The 24,609-nt window shown below is 39.1% G+C and overlaps 1 protein-coding gene across 1 annotated transcript in view; it reads left to right on the plus strand.

The window, feature by feature from the left end:
* LOC130240142 (inositol polyphosphate-5-phosphatase A-like) overlaps nucleotides 1-24,609 on the plus strand; it is a 160,971-nt gene that overhangs the window by 104,668 nt on the left and 31,694 nt on the right. Inside the window, exons 5-6 of the mRNA XM_056471570.1 lie at nucleotides 23,001-23,064; nucleotides 24,098-24,201. Coding sequence (XP_056327545.1) covers nucleotides 23,001-23,064; nucleotides 24,098-24,201 — 168 coding nt within the window. The remainder of the gene's footprint in view (nucleotides 1-23,000; nucleotides 23,065-24,097; nucleotides 24,202-24,609) is intronic.

Consider the following 24,609-nt stretch of genomic DNA (forward strand, 5'->3'; position numbering starts at 1 on the left):
AGCATTAACAATATCTCCATAGCAGAGATCGATAATCCTGCAGAGGAGCACAGAGGAGGAGTCTCTTTAATTATTGGACATCTACAGCCGAATATCATTTACTTTAATGAGACTCACTGTGTGTGTGTGTGTGTGTGTGTGTGTGTGTGTGTGTGTGTGTGTGTGTGTGTGTGTATTAAAGGCATTTTATCATTGAAATGTAATTGGCTGTAATTAGTGATGCAGGGCTAGATTGTTCTGTTTTGATGTTTTTTTTGTGTGTGTGTGTGCGCAAATTTAATAACGCAGATAATGTTTATTATGTATGTGTCCATTCAGAAGATCAGCACACACACATTCATATATAAACACACACACACACACATGCATACTTGCACTCAAACAACACACACACACACACAGTCACACAAAGACACAAGATACACCCAGACTCATACGCACACACACACACTTACGCACACACCAAAGTTGTAATAGTTTGGTTTTGCATTAGTTTTAGTTGTGTTTGCTATTTTGTTTTGACTTGATTCAGTCAGTTTTAATGAGTTTTTACTGGGAGATTTACTCCTTTATATTAGTGTCTATATTTTGAAATGGCTTGGTTTTAGTTTTGGGTTTTTTGTTTGTTTTTTAAATTAAGGACATTTATTAGGTGCAATATTTAAAATCATCAGAATAAATATTGTATAATGAAAACTCAACCAAAGATAGATATTTTGAAACCTGTATTCAGAGGACACAAGACCACTATCATCTACCCATCGTCAAACTCAAACTCACAACAGCCCACAAGACAGCAGCCCTAAATACAATGTGTGTGAAGGCTGCTTCAGGAGTTAGATACACAGGCAGTAGTGATGAGGAGTTCGGATCTTTTCCGTAAACCTGGTCTTTCATGACAATTTTCCCATGTTTGGACATATCAACGCTATGTAGTCAAAAGTCTTAATTTCAGTGAGTTGAAACTTCCGCATGATCTGAAAAGTTTCTTACAATTACGGTTAGCAACCCGACTGACCCATTCATTCACTCATTTTCTATATTCATTTAATTCCATTATGAATTTCTGTTATGAAATAAACGTACATTTGGCCAGATCATCTTTTTCCCATCTTCACCCACACTGCAGTTGTTCAAGTTTAGTTCAGCCTCAGCAGGCTGTCATACTCTTTGTGTTCAGTTCACCATCTGCTGAATCGCGCATGCGATGTATTATCAGTTCACCGCTTCTCAAATCTGATCTCAGTGTACTGTTCTTATAACACAATAACTCTGGAAATTGGTTTATTTTGAGTCAGAGGGGGTATCAGGCATGTTAAAAGTAAGCAGTTTGAGCATAAGAGTGCTTACTGGAGACGCGAATTGTTTCAAGTGATTCAGTTTGATTTGGTGAACAGGTTCAGTTGGTTCACCTAGAAGATCCAGTTAAAATGAATGATTCATTCGGGATCAGGATCGCTAATACTGAATTAAAACCCATTATTAGGCACAGATGTCTTGAATAAATTCTCTGAAGTGTCTGCTCGGGCCGTGTTTGATGCTGTTTTCCACCATGAAAAAGAAAATCGCCTCGTATTTCAATATTCGCTTTGAGTTTGAAGACAAAAATCAAAAAAGGCTCGTTTTCCATTCTTCAATATCCGTTTCTAAAATGAAAACCCAATGAGCAAAACACACCCTGACCGATTACAGACTCTGAGGTGCTGTACAGGTCAAACACCTGCTGCTGGGAGTAAATAGACTTACTTCTCAAAGGTTTACCGTAGGTTTATGTGTTAAAAACATTGTGCGTGTGTGTGTGTGTGTGTGTGTCTGAGATAGTGAGAGTGTGTGTGAGCTTGTTTGTGTTGAGTAAGTATGTATGGGTTTGTATGTGTGTGTGTGTGTTTGTCTGTGTTGTGTATGTTAGGGTTTGTATGTGTCTGTGTGTGTGAGTGTGTGTTTGGATCTTTATTGGGTTTGGGTTGGTGTAGTTTGGGCTTGTTTATGTGTGTGTTGGGGTTAGTTGTGTGTGTAAGTGTGTGCGTGCGTATAATTGTATGTATAAATGTGAGTGTGTGTTTGGGTTTGTGTGTAAGTAAACTGTATGTACGTCTAGGACGGTGTGTGTTAATTTGAGTGTGTTCAGGTTTGTACAGTATGTGTGTTGTGTAAATATGTTTGGGTTTATGTGTGTCTTTAGTGTGTGTGTGTGTGTGTGTGTGTGCGGGCGTTTGAGTTGCTGTTGTATGGAGTTGTATTTGTGTGTGTGTGTACATAAGTGTGTATATACTGTAGGTGTGTGTGTGTGTGTATGTACAGGTATAAGTGTGTGCATGTGTGTGCGTGTGCATAGGTGTTTATTTGTGTATGTGTATATACCCTTAAGTATATGTGTGTACATAATTTTGTAAATGTGTGTATTAGAGCGCATGTATGTATGTATGTGTGTGTGTGTGTGTGCATAAGTTTGTGTATGTGTGTATTCTCTTAAGTCTATGTTTTAATATGTGTGTGAGTGTTTGAATAAGAGTGTGTGTATAGATAGAAGTGTGTGTGTGTGTATAGAGTCGGTGAGTGTGCAGGTGATCCTCTGGCAGGACTCTGTTGAACTCCAGCATGATGGGAGCTCTAATCGGCCTCAGTGTGACAGTGCTGGAGCTGCCAGCTCTCATGCGTGTGCTTTATAAAGCGCTCTTTAATCCCGCCGCACAATATCATTAACTCCGGGAGTGGATGAACACAATGGACAAGCAATTCAATTAACTTCTAGCACTGGATGTCGGGAGGGGAGGCTAAATGAAATTAATGCATGATATTTCTCCTTGGGAAGCGGCGGATTGTTGGCAGGTCCGGCTCAGGCCAATTACGCTTTGTTTGGATCTATCCGTAACGTTTGCTGCAGAAAAATGGGAAATGCGATCAGCGGTTTGGAGATCAATCACTGGAGCGCCGCACGCGTTCAGGAGCCATTTTAAAATAATGAGAAGCGCTTCGAGAACAACTCCTAAACTCACTGCGACATCAAGACACAACACACACTTTATATTCAGCAGCACTAATGTGTGTTACAGCTGTTCACTTATGCTGCGCACGCTCTCTGTAGGCTCATCTGTCCGTCTGTCTGTCCAGCTATCCATCCATCCATCCATCCATCCGTCTATTTAACCATTGTTCTATCTATTGATCTATCCATCCATCTATCCATTTAACCATTGTTCTATCTATTGATCTATCCATCCATCCATCATGCTATCCATCATTCCATCCATCCATCCATCCATCCATCCATTTAACCATTGTTCTATCTATTGTTCCATCCATCCATCCATCCATCATGCTATCCATCATTCCATCCATCAATCCATCCATCCATTTAACCATTGTTCTATCTATCCATCCATCCATCCATTTAACCATTGTTCTATCTATTGTTCCATCCATCCATCCATCCATCCATCCATCCATCCATCCATTCATCTATTGTTCTATCTATTGTTCCATCCATCCATCCATCCATCCATCCATCCATCCATCCTGCTATCCATCATTCCATCCATCCATCCATTTAACCATTGTTCTATCTATTGTTCCATCCATCCATCCATCCATCCATCATGCTATCCATCATTCCATCCATCAATCCATCCATCCATTTAACCATTGTTCTATCTATTGTTCCATCCATCCATCCATCCATCCATCCATCCATCCATCCATCCATCCATCCATCCATCCATCCATCCATCCATCCATCCTGCTATCCATCATTCCATCCATCCATCCATTTAACCATTGTTCTATCTATTGTTCCATCCATCCATCCATCATGCTATCCATCATTCCATCCATCAATCCATCCATCCATTTAACCATTGTTCTATCCATCCATCCATCCATCCATCCATCCATCCATCCATCCATCCATCCATCCATCCTGCTATCCATCATTCCATCCATCCATCCATTTAACCATTGTTCTATCTATTGTTCCATCCATCCATCCATCATGCTATCCATCATTCCATCCATCAATCCATCCATCCATTTAACCATTGTTCTATCCATCCATCCATCCATCCATCCATCCATCCATCCATCCATCCATCCATCCATCCATCCATCCATCCATCCATCCATCCATCCATCCATCCATCCATCCATCCATCCATCCATCCATCCATCCATCCATCCATCCTGCTATCCATCATTCCATCCATCCATCCATTTAACCATTGTTCTATCTATTGTTCCATCCATCCATCCATCATGCTATCCATCATTCCATCCATCAATCCATCCATCCATTTAACCATTGTTCCATCCATCCATCCATCCATCCATCCATCCATCCATCCATCCATCCATCCATCCATCCATCCATCCATCCATCCATCCATCCATCCATCCATCCATCCATCCATCCATCCATCCATCCATCCATCCATCCATCCATCCATCCATCCATCCATCCATCCATCCATCCATCCATCCATCCATCCATCCATCCATCCATCCATCCATCCATCCATCCATCCATCCATCCATCCATCCATCCATCCATCCATCCATCCATCCATCCATCCATCCATCCATCCATCCATCCATCCATCCATCCATCCATCCATCCATCCATCCATCCATCCATCCATCCCTTGTTCCGTCCGACCGACCGACCAACCAACCAACCATCTATTGTTACATCCATTCATGCATCTATCTATCTATCTATCTATCTATCTATCTATCTATCTATCTATCTATCTATCTATCTATCTATCTATCTATCTATCTATCTATCTATCTATCTATCTATCTATCTATCTATCTATCTATCTATCTATCTATCTATCTATCTATCTATCTGTCTATCGTTCCATCCATCCATCGTTCCATTTATGTATGTATTTATTTATTTATTTCAGACTTCTTTCTTTTAATTATTTCAGAAATGTTTTGGAGTTTTGGTGAAATACAGTGAGGGTGGTGCTGATGAAGGTTATAAATGTGTAACTGAGAGTCAGGAGTGTGTGCAGGTTCAGTCAGAAACACTGAAGGAAACACTGTGCTGTATTTGAAGGAGTGACAGTAAATCAAGAGCTGTGCTTTTACTGTCAACAGCGTATAGATTCTGGGGCATTTGCAGTGTGTGTGTGTGTGTGTGTGAGAGAGTTACTGATTGTGTTTGTGTTGTAGTTTGTGCTTGTTTGTGTGTCTGTGTTTATGGTTTGTGTGTGTGTGAGAGAGTTTGTTGGTTTGTGTGCGAATAAGTTAGCTTGTTTGTGTATATTTGTGTGTGTGTTAGTTTGTGTGTATTTGAGCTTGTGTGTAAGATTGTGTGTGTGGATAAGTTTGTATAAGATTGTGTGTGTGTGTTTGAGTGTGTGTGTGTGTGGGCTCGTGCAAGTTTGTGTGTGAATAAGTTAGTGTGTTTGTATATATTTGTGTGTTTGTGTGCATGTGTAAGTTTGTGTGTAAATAAGTTAGTGTGTTTGCATATATTTGACTGTGTGTGTGTGTGTAAGTTAGTGTGTTTGCATATATTTAAGTGTGTGTGTGTGTGTGTGTGTGTGTTAGTATTTGTTATAGTGTGTGTATGTGTTTATGGTTTGTAAGTGTAAGTTTGAGTGTGAATATTTGAGAGTGTGTGTTTGTGTGTGTATAAGTTTGTGTGGGTGTGTGTGAATAATTTTGTGTACAGGGTGTGTGTGTATAAGTTTCTGTATACATTTCTGTGTGTGAATGTAGGAGATGTCTGTATGTGAAGTTAGTATGTATGTGTATGAGAGAGAGAGTGTGTGTGTGTGTGTGTGTATTTTCAGGTGTGTATGTGTGTGTTGATGGAGATCTACACTTGTTATTCAGCGTTGGCTTTCAGCTGCCGTCTGCAGAGAAACACTGCATAAATATCCAATACTGCACAAACAGGGTGTGTGTCATCGGTAACCATCAGAGACAGACACACACACACACACACACACACACACACACACACACACACACACACACACACACACACACACACACACACACAGAGGATGAGCAGGACAGTGAGACAGACCAGTTGTTTGTCAATATGAGTGAGCGTGTGTGTGTGTGTGTGTGTGATGGAGTGTTGTGAGCGTGGTCTCTCTCTCTATTCCTCATGCTCACTCTGACTGGATACACAGACAGAGCGTCTCATTAAAGGCGTCTCCGTCACCGGCTCTTATTTGCAGGCTCTGCGGGGCCGAGGGGCTATCCATCAGGGGCCCAGGAGCCGATCGTCCCTCACAAAAGTGGTCAATCCTGAATTTACCAGCCTGTGTAAATGTGGACACACACACACACACGCTCTCTCACACAGACGCAGACACACACACACAACATATACACAAATGCACACACAAACACGCACACACACACTCTTTCGCTCACACATATACACATGCACACTCTCTCTCATTCACACACACACAGACACACACCAGGGCTTGATGCTTACTTGTTTCAGCAGGAGCACATGCGCTCCTAGGTTGAATACTTGAGGAGCACATAAAGAGTGTTATGAGCGCAGTGGAAATGGGTGAAATAAATCGTGTGTTTGCCTGATAAATGCACACGAGGAGATTTCATTCATCTGAGTACAATAAGCACACTAGGTTTTATTTTACTGCAACAACAGCTTAAATAGAGTTTAATAATTATTTCTGATTTAATTTATAAGACGTTTAGCTAGCGGTCCACAGCAGGACTCAGATCAAACTGCTCTAATGAAGCCTCTCTGAAGTGTGTGGACATGCCTAGACAGCTTCTTGTTGGATTTGGGATCCAGTTTCAAGCTGAAAACGTGATCTGTCACACTGGGCAGCAGATATAGAGAGTTATTGTTATAATAAAGTAATAAGAATGTGCAGTATGGTTAGTGCGAACAGTCACATGAGCAGATCTATTGAATCTGTGTTTGTTTCAATGCTCCCAAACAAATCATCATTAATGTTATAATACTGTATATTGCACATGTTATCTTTAATATAAATACACTTGCAGAAGCTGGATTAATGGACACATTTTCTCCACAGCTCATACAATAATCTGACTTTTAAGAATAATTTAATTTAATTACAAAATAATTCATTTGCATAATTTATTCCACAGATTCCAGAAAGTCTGACAACGTATATAAAGACACGACTACAGAGTCTTGTGCAGAGCTGACACTGTTCATCAGAGCACTTAATCTTACTGGGCTTTTAAAGAAGAGCTGAATATGGGAATCCCTCTATGAAGGAAAAGTTTCCTTCTGCCCTAAATAACACCATCCTTTCTGTTAAACTTTAATGGCCTTCAGCAACTCAATCATTTCTTATGGACTTCTCCTTCTTATTTAACAGACAAATAAAATAAATTGAGCATGTAACACCTTATACACGACAGTGTGTTTCAGTAAAACAAAACATCTTACTATCCATGTGCAGCACTGACAGGTCAAATCTGCTCTCTCTCTCTCTCTCTCTCTCTCTCTCTCTCTCTCTCTCTCTCTCTCTCTCTCTCTCTCTCTTTCTCGTTCATATACACACTCTCTCACACATACGTGTGTGTGTGTGTGTGTGTGTGTGTGTGTGTGTGTGTGTGTGTGTGTGGGTGTGTGAGTTATGGGTAGGGCCAGACAGAATCTGCAGACGGTTTTTACTATTTCTGCTGAGAATTTTGGTAAATCTGCTGATTTCTGCTAAATTATTTTGGGAGTTTCAGAACTAAAAGCTTAATATGTGGAATAAAAATAATCTCTTTAACTTTTATTTAATGTTTAAAATGCAAATCCAACTAGATTCACTTTATTTGGTAAACAAATCAAGTCTCTCATATAATATCTCTATTAAAGCACAGAGAATATGACTGAACACACTGCACTGTACATAAATCAGATCAACATTTACATATTAGTCAATAATATTACTGTAATTAAAAACTGAATAAATATAGATTTACACACATTTACTCTAGTAAATAAACAGAATTAATGATGAGCTGAAAATCTGCGCGTGCAGATTCCGTGTGGGCCTAGGTCTGAGGCAAATCATATGTATAGAGTGTGTGTGCATTATAAGATAACTCATATATGAGCTGTGTGTGTGTTAATTTGAATATATTTAATGGGAGAGATAGCCTATGGAGATCAACCATCTCATTTTCTCAGTGTGTGTGTCTGTCTGTCTGTCTGTCTGTCTACTCACACACACACACACGTGTCTCGCTGCCCTCCGCACACATGATGAGCGCTTGACTCCTCATCCTCACACACTCAAGGTCTGACCGCTGGGGAAAAATCACCACTTTTATGTTTGCTTTATGGCTCATTTCTCAAAGCCAATGCAGAAAATCCATGAAAGGTCAGTGTGTGTGTGTGTGTGTGTGTGTGTGTGTGTGTGTGTGTGTGTGTGCAGGCTGCGGACAGTGTGTGTGTGTGCTGCAGGCCATCCGGAGGCCTGCTCGCTTTACTGTCCATCATCTGTGCTGCTCCAGAACACACACATGTAGTTGATCAGTTCCCCTATAGCGCATGTGTTTGGACTGTGGGGGAAACCGGAGCACCCGGAGGAAACCCACACCAACACGGGGAGAACATGCAAACTCCACACAGAAGCACACACTGACCCAGCTTCAGTTCTTGTGATTTGCTTTTAAAACTCCACAAATATCTCATGGAATTTGTAAAAATAAAATAAATAATAATAATTTATAGATCATTTATAGGGGCATCACGGTGGCTCAGTGGTTAGAACTGTGGCCTGACAGTAAGAAGGTCGCTGGTTCAAGCCTCGACTGGGTCAGTGTGTGTTTCTGTGTGGAGTTTGCATGTTCTCCCCGTGTTGGTGTGGGTTTCCTCTGGGTGCTCCGGTTTCCCCCACAGTCCAAACACATGTGCTATAGGGGAACTGAAGAACTAAAGTAGCCGTAGTGTATGAGTGTGTGTGTGAATGAGAGTAAATGGGTGTTTCCCAGTAGAGGGTTGCAGCTGGAAGGGCATCTGCTGTGTTAAACATATGCTGGAATAGTTGGCGGTTCATTCCACTATGGCGACCCCTGAAATAGAGGCTAAGTAATTAGTAATTAGCTAAATAATGAATAAATTTCTATATAATAAGTTTGTCTTTGTATTTAAATTTCAATAATAAATCAACAAAACACACACACTGTTCATTCATGTGGTCCCAACACAAATCGTCTAAGTTAACTTCACACTTTTAACAAATTCATGTAGATTGAATATAAAAAATTAAGTTGTCCCAATGAAATCTCAGGAATTGTGTTGTTTCAGCTTATTTTAGTTAAGTAGTTTGAGCGAGTGAAATAATCATTATTTTTTGGTTGTATCAGAGTGTATTCTCTAGACACAAACGTTTTTGTGCATGCATGCATTCATTGGAGCATTACTACGTTACTAATTCACCAGTAATAAACACACTTTATGAAGTCTTTGAGAGCATGTTGGTGTGCGGTCCAGCTTCAGTGCAGTCCAAACTCCGGTTAGAGACGCTCATTGTCGGAGCGGCCAATAAAATGTGCCTTTATGGCTGGGTTATTGTCTTTCTGTCTGCAATTACGGCGATTACTCATTTCCGTGCCGCGCACTTAACCCGGTGCATTTTCCTAATGGAAGATTAAGTAGCAGCCGTGACAGTGCGCTTTATAAATATGTAAAATACACTTTTAATTATTTCAAGTGAATCTGGCAGGTAATCAATAACGGCGGACGTGACAAACATACGCTTGACACCGGCCATTGTAAAGCGCCGCTTAAAAGATAAGAGTTTCCTGTCAGCGCCGTCCGGCTCCAATTAATATTTGGAGTCTGTCACTGCCGGGACAAACCGATTAATTAATTGCGGCCGCTAATATAATGGTTTCTTCATGGAGAGCAGGAGCTGAACTCTGACGTTAAATATTTATTAAAGCGTGCGTGTGTGTGTGTGTGTGTGTGTGTGTGTGTGTGTGTGTGTGTGGAACTGAGCAGATGATGAGCGTGTTTATCTGCTGTGTGCTGATTATCAAACACTGAGAACTTTCAGGATAAAGCTTTATGACTTTGATGATGATGATCATCATATTTTAATGTGCATTAATGAGGTGTGATGATGGTAATGAGTGATTGGTGTTTACCGCTGATAGTAAATAACCACTGTGAACACTTTATAACACTTAATAATAAGTCAGGTAATGTTAGGGATCACATTAATTAATTAAATCCAGCATTAGTTTGGGTACAGTATATTAATATTTGATCTAAATAACAGATGTGTGCTGTTCATGTAGGGCAGCACGGTGGCGCAGTGGGTAGCGCTGTCACCTCGCAGCAAGAAGGTCGCTGGTTTGAGTCCCGGCTGGGTCAGTTGGTGTTTCTGTGTGGAGTTTGCATGTTCTCCCCGTGTTGGTGTGGGTTTCCTCCGGGTGCTCCAGTTTCCCCCACAGTCCAAACACATGCGCTATAGGAGAACTGATCAACTAAGAACTGAGTGAGTGTGTATGGATGTTTCCCGGTGATGGGTTGCAGCTGAAAGGGCATCTGCTGAGTAAAACATATGCTGGATAAGTTGGCAGTTCATTCCGCTGTGGCGACCCCTGATTAATAAAGGGACTAAGCTGAAAAGTAAATGATGATGATGTTGATGATGTTGATGTTTGCTCAATTATGTTAATAGTTTCTTCTGTTTATGGTCACGCTGTATTTTAAGCTTTAATGAATTAATAATAAGCATTAACTATGAGCTTTTTGCCTTGTTAATCTCCTAATTTGCTCCTCATTAATAGTTATTAGGGTGATAGTTTTATGATTATACGGATGTAGAGTTGTAATAAACAGATCTTAAAGAGCCCCTATTATGCATTATAAAGGTCATATTCTGGTTTTGGGGGTCTCCAACAGCAGGCTGATCTGCATGCATGCTCAAAAACACTTTCATTGTCTGATAATCTGCTTTTATTTTTACCTGATTATCCCAGCGACTCTTATATGATTCCTTCAGCGATTCATTTGTTACCAAACCCCTCCTTAGCGTGACGCTAACCTGCGCTGATTGGTCCGATTACCCAGTCTATTGTGTGTGTGTGGTCCCGTGATGTGTGTTTTCAGCAGTATAGTGTGGATGGAGATCTTTTCAGAAACACTAGTGTGGACGTGGATTGTTTCGTTCTAAAATGACATATTAAACTAAGACGTATGAGTGTAAACGGAGCCTCAGTGTGTGTTTGTCGCGAGTGAGTTGCTGCTGTGACTGCAGTGTTTCCTCTAGGATTTGTTCCAGCTGTGGCAGCAGGCCTTTTTTTACACAGATCTACCAACTACCTATGGCGTTATTTCAATAACTAATGTCATGAGCGCAGTATTACAAGTCGAGATGGCATTCATGTAATACACAGTGAATGTGCTATATAAATACACATTACATGACATTAATACGAGCATGTGAATCTCTCTGCTTGTGAGCCGATTTCCTCGTACACAAAACTTCTTGCACTCCCTCATATATACGCTGCTCAAGCACAGATCTTGTTGTGTGCTCCCAAATAAATGCTGCTGAAGTGTGATTTAGTGCGTTTGTGTAGTGAGTGTGTCTCCAACATTTATTAGATCTGACAGGAATATTTCTGAATGTCTCCAATAGACCTACAGAGCGGCATTAATGCGTCCTGAAGTAAAGTGAAACAGCTATAAACTCCAGCAAGATCAGATCATTATATGCAGAGCCACAGACCTTTAACTATTAAGTATAATTATATAAACCGCGATCATCATAACTGAAAGCTACGTTGTGTTAGCTGGCCTTTAAGAGTTAAACAAATAGCACACAGCACTACTGCAGTTACAGAAAAGTTCATGCTGATATAATTCACTCACCTTTTAATATGTTTTGGTGCATTTATAACCTGCTATTAAAAAAACTACGACTGACTGATTTAAATGAGAAGCTGTAATGTAGCCGTGGCGGGAGGAATTTCGGTGTGGCGCGGCCCCATGGAGGAATGAATGTAGCAGAAACCGTGGACCGGGGCGGGGCAGAGGATCGTGATGTCTATCGGCGATGGATGATGGCATCGTCTATTGACCCAACCGTTATTCACACACGTACACAGGTAAACAGACTCGATGATAGGCTAAAAGGCTCTGAGGAGCATGTATTGAGATGTATTGAGCTGTAGTAGTACAGGCATTCAGCAGCCCTGTGGGATAAAATAGAGGAACTGACGGGATCTTACTGATGCTCACATGCTGAATTACAGTAATGAGGAGTAGGAAACAGGAGAAAGAGTTACTGTTGCTTATATTGCTGATGATATGACTGAATATCTGTGTGTTGTTCAGAGGTGAATGAGTCTGCACGGTGTGTGTGTGTGTGTGTGTGTGTGTGTGTGTGTGTGTGTGTGTGTGTGTGTGTGTGTGTGTGTGTGTGTGTGTTTGTACATGTGTCGGTGTCGGGCGTCTTTGGTTGGCAGTTTGAGGTGAAAAAGCACATAAAGTTGAGCGCGCGCAGACAAACGTGTGTGTTTCCTGGAAGCCGACCTTCACGTCTGCGTGTTCGGCGGGTGTGCGGGCCGGCAGGGGCGCGCTGGAATTAAATGTGTGAGGCTTTCAGACCCTCTGTTTGTGCTTTTGACAAATCAGCAAATGTTTAATCTCAAGATGAGCCGGCGCTCATAAATAATGCAGCAGCACTGACACACACACACACACACACACACACACACACACACACACACTCCTGCAATGACAGATCAACAGGAGCTTTTGACGTCATCTTTATCTTCATCATCACCTCTATCATCATAGTCATCTTTTTTACCTTCATCACCACCATCATATTCATCTTGTTCATCATCATCATCATCATCATCATCATCATCATCATTCTCTACAACTTTATCTTGTTCATCATCATCACCATCTTCACCTTTTCATCACCATCTTCATCATCATCATCATCATCATCCTCTACAACTTTATCTTCTTCATTTTCATCACCATCTTCATCATCATCATCATCATACTCCACAACTTCATCTTTTTCGTCATCACCATCTTTCTCATCATCATCATCATCATCATCATCATCATCCTCTACAACTTTATCTTCATTATCATCACCATCTTCATCATCATCATCATCATCATACTCCACAACTTCATCTTCTTTATTATCATCATCATCATCATCATCATCTTCATCATCCGCCACATCTTCATCTTTTTCGTCATCACCATCTTCATCATCATCATCATCATCATCATCATCCTCTACAACTTTATCTTCATTATCATCACCATCTTCATCATCATCATCATCATCATACTCCACAACTTCATCTTCTTTATTATCATCATCATCATCATCATCCTCCACATCTTCATCTTTTTCGTCATCACCATCTTCATCATCATCATCATCATCATCCTCTACAACTTTATCTTCATTATCATCACCATCTTAATCTTTTCATCACCATCTTCATCATCATCATCATCATTCTCCACAACTTCATCTTCTTCATTGTCATCATATTCTTCATCATTATCATCATCCTCCACATCTTCATCTTTTTCGTCATCACCATCTTCATCATCATCATCATCATCCTCTACAACTTTAGCTTCATTATCATCACCATCTTCATCATCATACTCCACAACTTCATCTTCTTCATTATAATCATCATCCTCATCATCATCTTCATCATCCGCCACATCTTCATCTTTTTCATCATCACTATGTGATGACTCCCGAGGACACGTTGGGTAAATCTTCAAAGGGAGCAGTGTACTTTATAACCATATTCACATCATTTCACATCATCTAAACAATAATGAAAAGATGATATGAGGAACTGCCTATTTTCATTTTGATATTAACTTAACAGACAGCAGAAATGTTGAGGCGTCGTGTAGCTGCATATTTATATGAGCGTCATCTTCACAGTGTGCATATTTATAACAAAACAGAGCCGATAACATCACTGCCTTACATTGAAAATACCAAACACCTGTCTCTTTTGCTGAATATCAGGTTAATAATCAATAATGGCCATTATAACAGTATAACGTACAGTAAGTTTAGACATTATAGCAAATGAAGGCAAACTCGTTCAGCCAAAACACGTTACCTGAAAACAAGTAATAGATTCAAAAGACCGAAGTCAGGGAATATGTCGTCAGATGTAGACAACAGGATGAATTAAAGATCACGTTTAACCACTATAGTGAGATACAATCCAGCGGGAGATCCTTGATGAACAGTCCGACGAGCACAGCTCTCATCAGATATGCTGCAGCTCATGCCAGAGTGTGTGTGTTTTCAGTGGTGTGGTGTAGACGGAGAGTTGTTCAGAAAAGCTGGGTGAAACGCTGGTGTGGACGCAGATAATTTACATTCTAAAACGCCGTTTTAAAACTCAAATGTATTAGTGTAAACGGGCCTCAGAATTGTACGTTTTTATTTTCATACGGTCATGGAAAACCTGGAAAAGTCATGGCATTTTGACACGGCATTTTCCAGCTCTGGAAAAGTTTTGACAAAACAGAAAAACCCACAAAGTTTTGTAAAGTCATGGAAAACAGATATCTGTAAACTTGAATATAGGCTAGCTGTCTTTACTTCTTTTCTGTCCTTGACCAGTCAATACTCTCACATTATTAGTGCAGTGTGAGCATTGTCTAAATACATTTTACGTGGATATAGATATAAACTGGGCGTCATGGTGGCGCAGTGGGTAACACAATCGCCTCACAGCAAGAAGGTCGCTAATTCGAGCCTCGGCTGGGTCAGTGTGTGTTTCTGTGTGGAGTTTGCATGTTCTCCCTGTGTTGGTGTGGGTTTCCCTCGCGTGCTCAGGTTTCCCCCACAGTCCAAACACATGCGCTATAGGGGAATTGGATAAGTTAAAATTGTCTGTAGTGTATGTGTATGGATGTTTCCCAGTGATGGGTTGCAGCTGGAAAGCCATCCACTGCGTAAAACGTGCTGGATAAGTTGGTGGTTCATTCCTTAGTGGCAACCACAGATTAATAAAGGGACCAAGCTGAAAAGAAAATGAATGAATGAATAAATATAAATTGAGATTAAGTACCTTGTTGCGTGTTTTACGATATGCTGTAATACATGTTAACATGTATTGTTTTACCATGCTTATGTAGACATTGCATGAAACATTAGCTCATGAACATTTACTTGAAAGTCTTGGAAAAAGCATGGAAAACTTGTGGAATTTTGGTAGTAAAATTGTGTATGAACCCTGTGTGTGCAAGCTGATGCAAGGGTCTGTTAAAGTGTGAGAGAGATGATAAAGTGTTTTCTGCAGGTGGTTTGTCAGGCCCACTCACCTGCACACTGTTTTATAGAGAGATGGAGTGATTGTCTGCCTGGTGCAAATGTGGTAAACTGATGTCAGTGTCTGGGAAAGAGACGAGTGTGTGCGTATAAACAGCTTGTTTTCTGTCTTAATGGAGTCTCCGTCCAGCTGGCACATACAGTACCTCAGCCTCATTTGCTCTCCAGCCCAGCTCTGGCTCTCTTTGGAGCGTTTGGGCTCCAGATCTTCCATACGTGTGAAGATCAGTGAACCAGAGCGAACCTGAGAGCGTCAGACGGCCATTCACTGGTGTCTAACCAGCTCTATTGTGCTTCTCCACTGTATTCTGTGTTTTTCTGAGCGCCGTATTCTCGGACGTCCGTCTCCCATGACTCTCCAGCGCCTATTGAGAGCTTTAGCCTCAGTTTTGCGCCGCTGCGTTGAGCCCTAAACGGACAAGAAGCAGGTTTGGCTTTTTTTATTTTATTTAGGCCAACTTTGAGGACTGGAGGTGCAAAAAAAAGCCCTTCAGAAAAGCAGTTAGTGAACTGTGAACCGCATCAAATCCCCGGCGCCTTGTGCCTTGTTTGGCCCCGTCGACAGACACAGAAACTGTCTGATTGTTCGCTAAAAATTAAGAATATAATCCTATTGAAGTAAATCTTTGGTCATGCTAAACTCTGCCTGAGCGGCTCAGATCGGCCGCTTTGACAGAATCGGCTCCCGCTATAATTTACATGTTATATTTGAGCGCCGTTACATAAGAAAAGAGCCAAAGCCAGCTCTTTCTTCATATTCATAGAGGAGCAGAGTTTGTGCGCTTTTGTGGAAAATAAACGCACGCACTTATGAAATATATACCACTTGAAGGATCTTCTGGGAAATCTGGCTCTCTCTGATGCGTTATTGATCCAGAAGTGCTTATTTCAGCTGTTTTCATGATTCAGAGTGAGCTGTGAGGAGAGCCAAAATATGAATGTTTTTTATGATCATCAAATGCTCATGTTATGGTGATTTCTGAAGGATCGGGAACACTGAAGACTGCAGTAATGATGCTGATCATTCAGCTTTACATCACATTTATAAATTACACCTTACTGTAAACTCACACTGAAAACAGCTCAATGGAAGCTTAATAATGTTTCAGATTTTTTACTCTATTTTGAATAAATTATGATCATTTGGGTGACAATAAATGTGTCCAAAGTATTTAAATCTGCCTGTAAAATGCTCTTGCTTTTACAAATATGGTGAATTATTGACCTGATGGCAATAAAAGTGCTTATTTCAGCAGTTTTCATGATTCAGAGTGAGCTGTGAGAAAAACCAAGATATGATTTTAGTTTATAATCATCAAATCCTCATGTTATAGTGATTTCTGAAGGATCGGGAACACTGAAGACTGCTGTAATGATTCCAATAATCCAGTTTTGAGTCACATTTATAAATTAGACTTTACTGTAAACTCAAACTGCAATCAGCTCTATGGAACCGTAATAATATTTCAGAATATATTACTGTGTTTTACTGACAATAAATGTGTCCAAAGTATTGAAATCTGCCTGTAAAATACACTTGCTTTTACAAATATGGTGAATAATTAACCTGATGATAATAAAAGTGCTTATTTCAACAGTTTTCATGCTTTCCTCTAGAGATTGCACGATATTATAAAGATCTGTCATTGCTATATTTAGTTTCTCTGTGGTATATATTGCAATATGAATACAATTATTTCACCAGATGACTTGAATAGGTGTTTTGGGTTAATAGATCTTGAATTTAGATGGATCTGGGTGATTTTGTAAGGGTGTGAATCATGTATAAAGTATAATAAACAAATTACTAGCAGGAATATTTACAATAGAGCAAAGAAAAAAGTCAAATAAACAGTGCTTTATGGTTTTCCACTGAGTCCCACAGCATTCGGGGACAGATATTGAATCATGACTTGTAAAATAGCACTGCACAGTTTTTCTTGTATTAATAATTCAGTAAAATTATTCTTCATTAAAGTTACAAATGTTGTACTTTTTTGTGCATGAATGCTTTAAACTCAGGTAAATGATAAGGTTTCACTCTGTTATGGTTATACATTGCAATGACTCCACAAATCTCAGGTATTCTCAACTGTTGTGCTGATAAGCTATAATCCCTCAACATTGCAGATCCTGCGATGTGACTATTGCAGACACACATTACGATATCGATGCTGAAACATTATATTGTGCAGCCCTAGTTTCATCATCGATATCACACTGTGCAAGTGTCAAGTATAGTTATAGTTGACCAGGAGCTTGTAGATCAATGGCAAAGTTTAACTATTGGGGAATATCAAGTGAGTGTAAAGCATTCAGGCAGAATAAGCAGTAGCATCCGTTGCTTTAACAATAGTTAAACCAATTATGGATTAAGCCTTACCAGTCTTAATCCAGCTAGTAGACTATATTTTATATCGCAATGTATAATCACTGAAAAAACTAAAGATTGCAATGTCAATTTCTTCCAATATCGTGCAGCCCATTCAGAGTGATCTGGGAGGAAAACCAAAATATGATTGTTTTTAATCATGAAATTCTAATCTAGTGATTTCTGAAGGATGGTGAACACTGAAGACTGCAGTAATGATGCTACAATTCAGCTTTGCATCACAGATATAAATGACACTTTACTGTATATCGACACAGCTGATCGCTATACTGAACATTAATACTGTATCAAATATATTATGATCTGGAAATCACATTTGTTTTATCTAAGATGATCAAATATTGACCTGATAATGGTAAAAGTGCTTATTTCAGCTGTTTTTGAGCAGAATCATGTATTAAATGTATTAGTTTTGTGTACGTCTATGACATATTTCTACATTTTGATGCAGATTTTCAGTTTTTCATGCAGAACAAACAGTTCAGAGCGCTTGATTGTTTTGTTTGAGTGCACTAAACATGCAGCACACAGCCTAGAATATAGCCACTGTTGTCTATTAGTGTTGTCATCAGTATCAATCAGTGTTGACACTTTTAAAAACGTCCTGTCCCGTTAACATTTGAGCGCTGTTGAGCGTGTTCTTAATCACAGCTGATTTGCCACTGTGTTCACGTGCTCAACAGAAATGACTGTGATTGGCCGTGAAGCTCATCAGTTCACCAAACTCACAGCTGTTTACTGAGTGTAATCACAGATACAGGAACACTGGAGTGTTTAAAGCTGTGAAGATCAGTCGATTCATCACTCGTATGTCATCTCACAGACAGAGCAGCTGATCTTCACAGCTTTAAAATGCTCCTGTGAGCCTGAATCTGTGTTTGCACTCTGTGAACAGTGGTGAACTGCTGAGCTTCACGGCCAGTCACGGCCAATCACAGTCATTTCTGTTGAGCACGTCAACACAATGGCAAATCAGCGGTGTTTAAGGACGTGCTCAAATATGGACATTTTTAAAACATCACTACCGATTGGTACCGAAATTCAGTATCGTGATAACCTTACTGTCTAAATAAGCAAAAAAAAGAGCTTTTTAAGCTGTATCCACTTTATAATCGCAAAATCTGTGAGCGCTCCAAAACCTCATCACTGTTTGACATCGCAGCCCAACATTATCAGTAGTCAAACACACATGAATACTGGGAAAAAAGGACAATTCTGGATGTACATGTTCTGTGTGTGTGTGCGTGTGTGGTGTATTTGTGTGTATGGCTATCTGATTGTGTATCTGTGTATGCACATGCATTTGCGTTTGTGTGTGTGCCTGTATGTGCATTTGTGTAAGTCTGTGTGTGCAGTAATTTGTGTGTATGTGTATGAGTGTCTGTTTGTTTGTACCTGTGTGTGATTTTTTTTTTTGTGTCTGCAGAATTGCTCATAATCTGATACTAGTTATTAGTGCTGTTTTTAATGCAGATGTGTTCAGAATATTGCCTTAAATCTGTAATTTATCTCTTATTTGTGCTGTTTTTGATGCAGAAATGGACAGAATCTTATATTAAATGTCATTTGTTTTTATTATTACTGTTTTTAATGCAGAAGTGCACAGAATATTGCACAAAATAGGGATTAGAGCTGCAGGATTCTGGCTAAAATGAGAAACGCTAATTTTTTTGCTTAAAATAAAGATCAGGATTTTCTCACAATTCTGTAGATGGAAAATAAAGCTTAATATGAGTCTGCAATTATTATTGTTTTTTCTCAAACATATGGTAAAACAACAATAATAATATTATGTGTAGGTCTACTGGATTCTATAAATAATTCTATTCTACTTATAATAATTCTGATGTTGAATTATGTTTGAGATATATGCTTGTAATCTGTCATTGACAACATTATTAGACCATTTAATTCAGTAGTTATACTGACACTGTAAACATTTATTTTCATGCACAATTGTGTGTTCGCTATGAAAGAAAAACAGATCAAATGCTTGCCGTAATCATAACTCTAAAATGGGATATGATTATTTAAATGATGTGCATGCTTTCGGTTTCATTTTCACTGCTAAGTGCTGTTCATACTTCGCGTGCGGCTCTCAAACGATCACTCTGTGCCACAAACTGAACATTATTCACAGCCTATGCAGGTTCTGTTCACTAAAGTAGATGCGCGTGCGTCTATCATTACGTAGGTTGCGCGCCCACCCTCTCTGTGATAACAGCTCACAGTCAGCAGCTCACATCAAATGTGATTTCCCGGCCGTGAATACAGCATTATATGAAGATAGAAATGATATTTTTATGTGAATTATACCTTATAAATACAGTATGTGACTCTTTCAACATCATTTGGAGGTGTCCATGTCACTGAGCAATGTATGTGAAACAATACAGCAGACGCCTTTGCTTCTCTCCTGAACTTGACAATATGATTGGCAGAATTGTAGCTGGATTAAGATCGTCTAGGGGTTGAATCGAGATCGCCATCTTTTTTCGATTAATTGTGCAGCTCTAATAGGGATGTACCGATACCACTGTTTTACAAACCGATACGAGTATTTTAATTTGTGTACTTGCCGCTACAGAGTACCGATACTTCATAGAGTTGGTTTCACTCAAGTTTATTTTTTATTTTTTTTTGTCTGCAGCAAGGATGAACACTAAAATCTTTAACAGAAGGCTGTTCCAAGCCAAATATACACACATTGTTGATAACCCTGTGAATTCAGACCTTATCTATTAACGATTAAGCATTTAAAGGATGAGTTATCCTTGCGCTGACATGCATCCACGACTTCACACATTACACAAAGTGTGTGCAGTGTTAGTTACTTTATATAGTCACTCTCTTGGCATTGCGTATTGGGGACGCATAAAACCCTGTTATGCGCGATTCTTTCATATTCACGAGTCCTGCCGTTAATCCGCAGGTCAGGTAATCAAAGTCGGCTACTTGATGTTTAACTTCAGAATAGCTGAAGCGAAATCTGTGAAAATACAGCACTGAAATAACAGCTGTAAATGTCTTTCAGCCAAAAAGTCTATCTGTAGGATATCTGTATAAACGCAATCAGAGCTAATGTTCTGTAGAAGATGTGTCGCCTAATAATTATATTAATTCTAATAAAATCAAAACCAAAATAAACTATTCTTTGCATTTTTTTGTTTAATTAAAAAAAATTCAGAAACAAAAAAAAAAAAATCAAAGGGTGTCTAGCTTGTATTAATGTGTTTTAATATTAATAAGTTAATTAATCAGCCTATTTAAGCTTACCGGTTATACTCCACCAATAGGCAAGCCATTAATAGATATTATTTTACTGTGTACTGGCTTATAATGTATATTTCACTATAAAAACTAAATGTAGCATGTCTCGCTGTCATTTAAAACATTCGTAACACACCAGAGCTGAAGGCCTATAGTCTATGCAGTGTGTAAACTTACAGAGAGGTGTTGGTCAATAGTCATACTGCGCACCACGTTATTGAACTCCAATATCTGAGGGAGGTCATGTTTCCCGATAGCCCATAATAACTTGAGAGATGCTAAAAATAAAATGCATTTTAAAAAAGGAACAACACACGAATGGGCAACAAGTAAAACTGGCCCCGTGGAGTTCAGCACGTGTCATCTTGCCAGTGTATGCTGTGTAGTGTGTATAGCGCCCTGTGTCAGCTGCCGCTGGTGAGAGAGAGAGCTCAAAGCCGGTATCGATATACCCAAAAGCAAGATCATATCATTCTAAATGTTCCATTAATGATGCTTATTGAAATATTTCTGCATTTACATCAAGTGTTTATTGAGATTGTGCGATATTAAGGCTGATCTTTACAGAAGCTGTAAACTGACATGCCTGCGGTGACCGCAGTGATGTTCAGCTCTGACCAGGCGCTTTTATTCAGCCTGTAGTCTTTAGATATTTTACATAATCTTCCATTACTTAACATTTCTTCATTTTTTTTATTTATAGTTCATATATAAAATGAGTGCTAGCTTGTGTAGCTGTGATCATTATGCAAGGATTTCACATTTGGTTTATTCTTCAGTAGCCTATAGATCTGTTAATAATGTATTTTATAAACGGATTGTTTATAAGGACTAAGCTGTTAATATATAATACATTAGGCTAATTCATACATTAAGACACTGAAGTCAGGTAGGACAACAAATCACATCCATGTAGTGAATTACTGTTGAGTGGTATCGGTGCGTGGTATTGGCCTTTCATGTACAGTACGAGTGTATTAACCAAGTATCGACCCGATACCTGATACTGGTATTGGTGCATCCCTAGCACAAAATTTGTCATTTATCTCTTATTTGTGCTGTTTTTAATGCATAAATTGACAAAATCTTATATTAAATGTCATTTGTGTTTTATTTGTGCTGTTTTTAATGCAGAAATGCACAGAATTTTGCTTTAAATCTGTAGTTTAGCTCTTATTTGTGCTGTATTTATTGCAGAAGTGCACGGAATCTTATATTAAATATGTAGTAGCTGTTATATTACTGTTTTTACTCCTGAAATGTACAGTTAATTGTATTTAAAATGTAAATTAGCTCTTATTTGTGCTGTTTTTAATGCAGAAATGCACAGAATATTGCTTTAAATCTGTAGTTTAGCTCTTATTTGTGCTGTTTTTATTGCAGAAGTGCTCAGAATCTTATATTTAATATGTAATATCTCTTATTTTACTGCTTTTACTGTAGAAATCTACAGAAACTTGTATAAAAATGTAATTTAGCTCCTATTTGTGTTGTTTTTAATGCAGAAATGCACATATTAATATATTAAATGTTTAATTTCTCTCTTTTTTGCAGTTTTTAATGCAAAAATACATAAAATCTTGAATTAAATGTGATCTTTTTTCTTATTTCTGTGTTTATTCATGCAGAAGTGTTCATGATCTTATATTAAATGTGTAATCTCTATTATTTGTGCTGTTTTTAATGCAGAAGTGCACATGATCTTGTATTAAATATATTATTTCTGTTATTATAAATTAGAAATTATTCTATTTTCTGTTGTTTTAAATGCAGAAATGCACATAATAGTGAATTAAATGTTTAATTTCTCTCTTTTTTGCTCTTTTTAATGTAGAAATGCATCAAATCTTGAATGAAATGTGATTGTTTTTGTCTTGTTTCTGTGTTTATTAAGTGCTATTAAATGTGTATTGTCTGTTATTTGTGTTGTTATTAATGCAGAAGTGCTCATGATCTTGTGTTAAATGTCTATTTTCTCTCTCTCTGTGTGTGTTTTCCAGGCTCTGGGATGCTGCTATTTCCTCCATGAGTCTCTGAAGAACATCCAGCAGTTTGATTTCCGAGGTTTGTGTGTGTGTTTAAAGTGTCCGTCAGATCCGCAGCGGTCAAGGTTGTTTCAGCAGCCATAAAACACACACACACACACACACACACACACACACACACACACGCAGCGCAGTCGGCCGCACCACACAGTCCTGCTTATTAATATGGGGATTTAATTGATGGGATGTGAGCGTGTGCTAATAGCGCACTCAGGCTAGTGGACAGTTAGCGGTGACCTCATCAGCGGCAGGGGTCAAAGGTCGCGTGTCTAATTAAAGCGCTGTGAGCATTAGCCCTCGCCGGACCCTTCCCCACACACTCTAGCTTATTATCGTCTTAATTATCTTCGCGGCTTTATAATGTAATGTAGTGTAATCTAATGTCATGTAATGTGTAATATCATACAGGGAAATGTATAACATAATAAAATATCATATAATATAATGTCAGATATCATAATGTAGAGTAATTTAATTATTATATAGGATATAATATGATAAATAGTGTTTATTAAGTTCTAATATATACAGGAAATGTTTATTTAATGTTCATTTGAATCATTAATTTGACATATTTATAATTAATTAGATTAATTTGATATATGTTGAATAATTGTAATGCAGAATGTTAATGTTGAGCCAATATATTGAATTATTCCTTATTTAACACACATCGTCTAGAGTCTTATAAACTGTGTGTGTTAAACTGTGTGTGTGTGTGTGCATACAGTAAGTGTGTGTAGACAAATGCGTGTCTGTCTGTGTGTATGTCTATGTGTGCGAGCAAGTAAGTGAGTGTGTGTGTGCATATATGTGCGTTTGTGTGTTGTTGTATGTGTATCTATGTTTGTGTCTGGGTGTGTGTGCATAAATGTTTCTGTGTGTGTGTATGCATGCATGTATGTATGTATGTATGTATGTATGCTTGTGTGTGTGTGTGTGTGTGCGTGTGTGTGTGTGTGTGTGTGTGTGTGTGTGTCCAGTAGGTGGCGCAGCAGTGCTGATCTCTCTCTATTGATCTCTGTTTTGCTGTGTGTGTTTGTTTCTTCCAGCTAAGAAGTTCCGGAAGGTGGTGGGTAAAGAGGTTTACTCAGACGCTCTGAGCAGCACCGCCACACTGGAGAAGGAGAAGTTTCCTCAAGACTATTTCCCTGAGGTGCGCACACACACACACACAGAGAGACTCATACAGAGACGCACTTTCACAGACACACACACACAGCAGATGATCATCACGTGGAGGAACAGTCTTGCAGATGTCCAGTTAGGAGCTTTTCACAGAGGGAATCTGAGCTCAGTCATTCAGTGTACTGTAGAGACCGCTGTACATCAGGACGTTTACCTCATGCCGTTCTTCATTTACATCAGTGAACATTTTAAGTGATAGATTATTGTATAGTTTCCCAGTTCTGGGTTGCAGCTGGAAGGGCATCCGCTGCGTAAAACATGTGCCGGATAAGTTGGCGGTTCATTCCGCTGTGGCAAGATTAATAAAGGGACTAAGCCGAAAAGAAAATAAATGAATGATATTGTATGTATATAAGGGGTGGCACGGTGGCTGAGT

Source organism: Danio aesculapii, chromosome 13, assembly GCF_903798145.1.
Source record: "Danio aesculapii chromosome 13, fDanAes4.1, whole genome shotgun sequence".
Classification (NCBI taxonomy): Eukaryota; Metazoa; Chordata; class Actinopteri; order Cypriniformes; family Danionidae; genus Danio; species Danio aesculapii.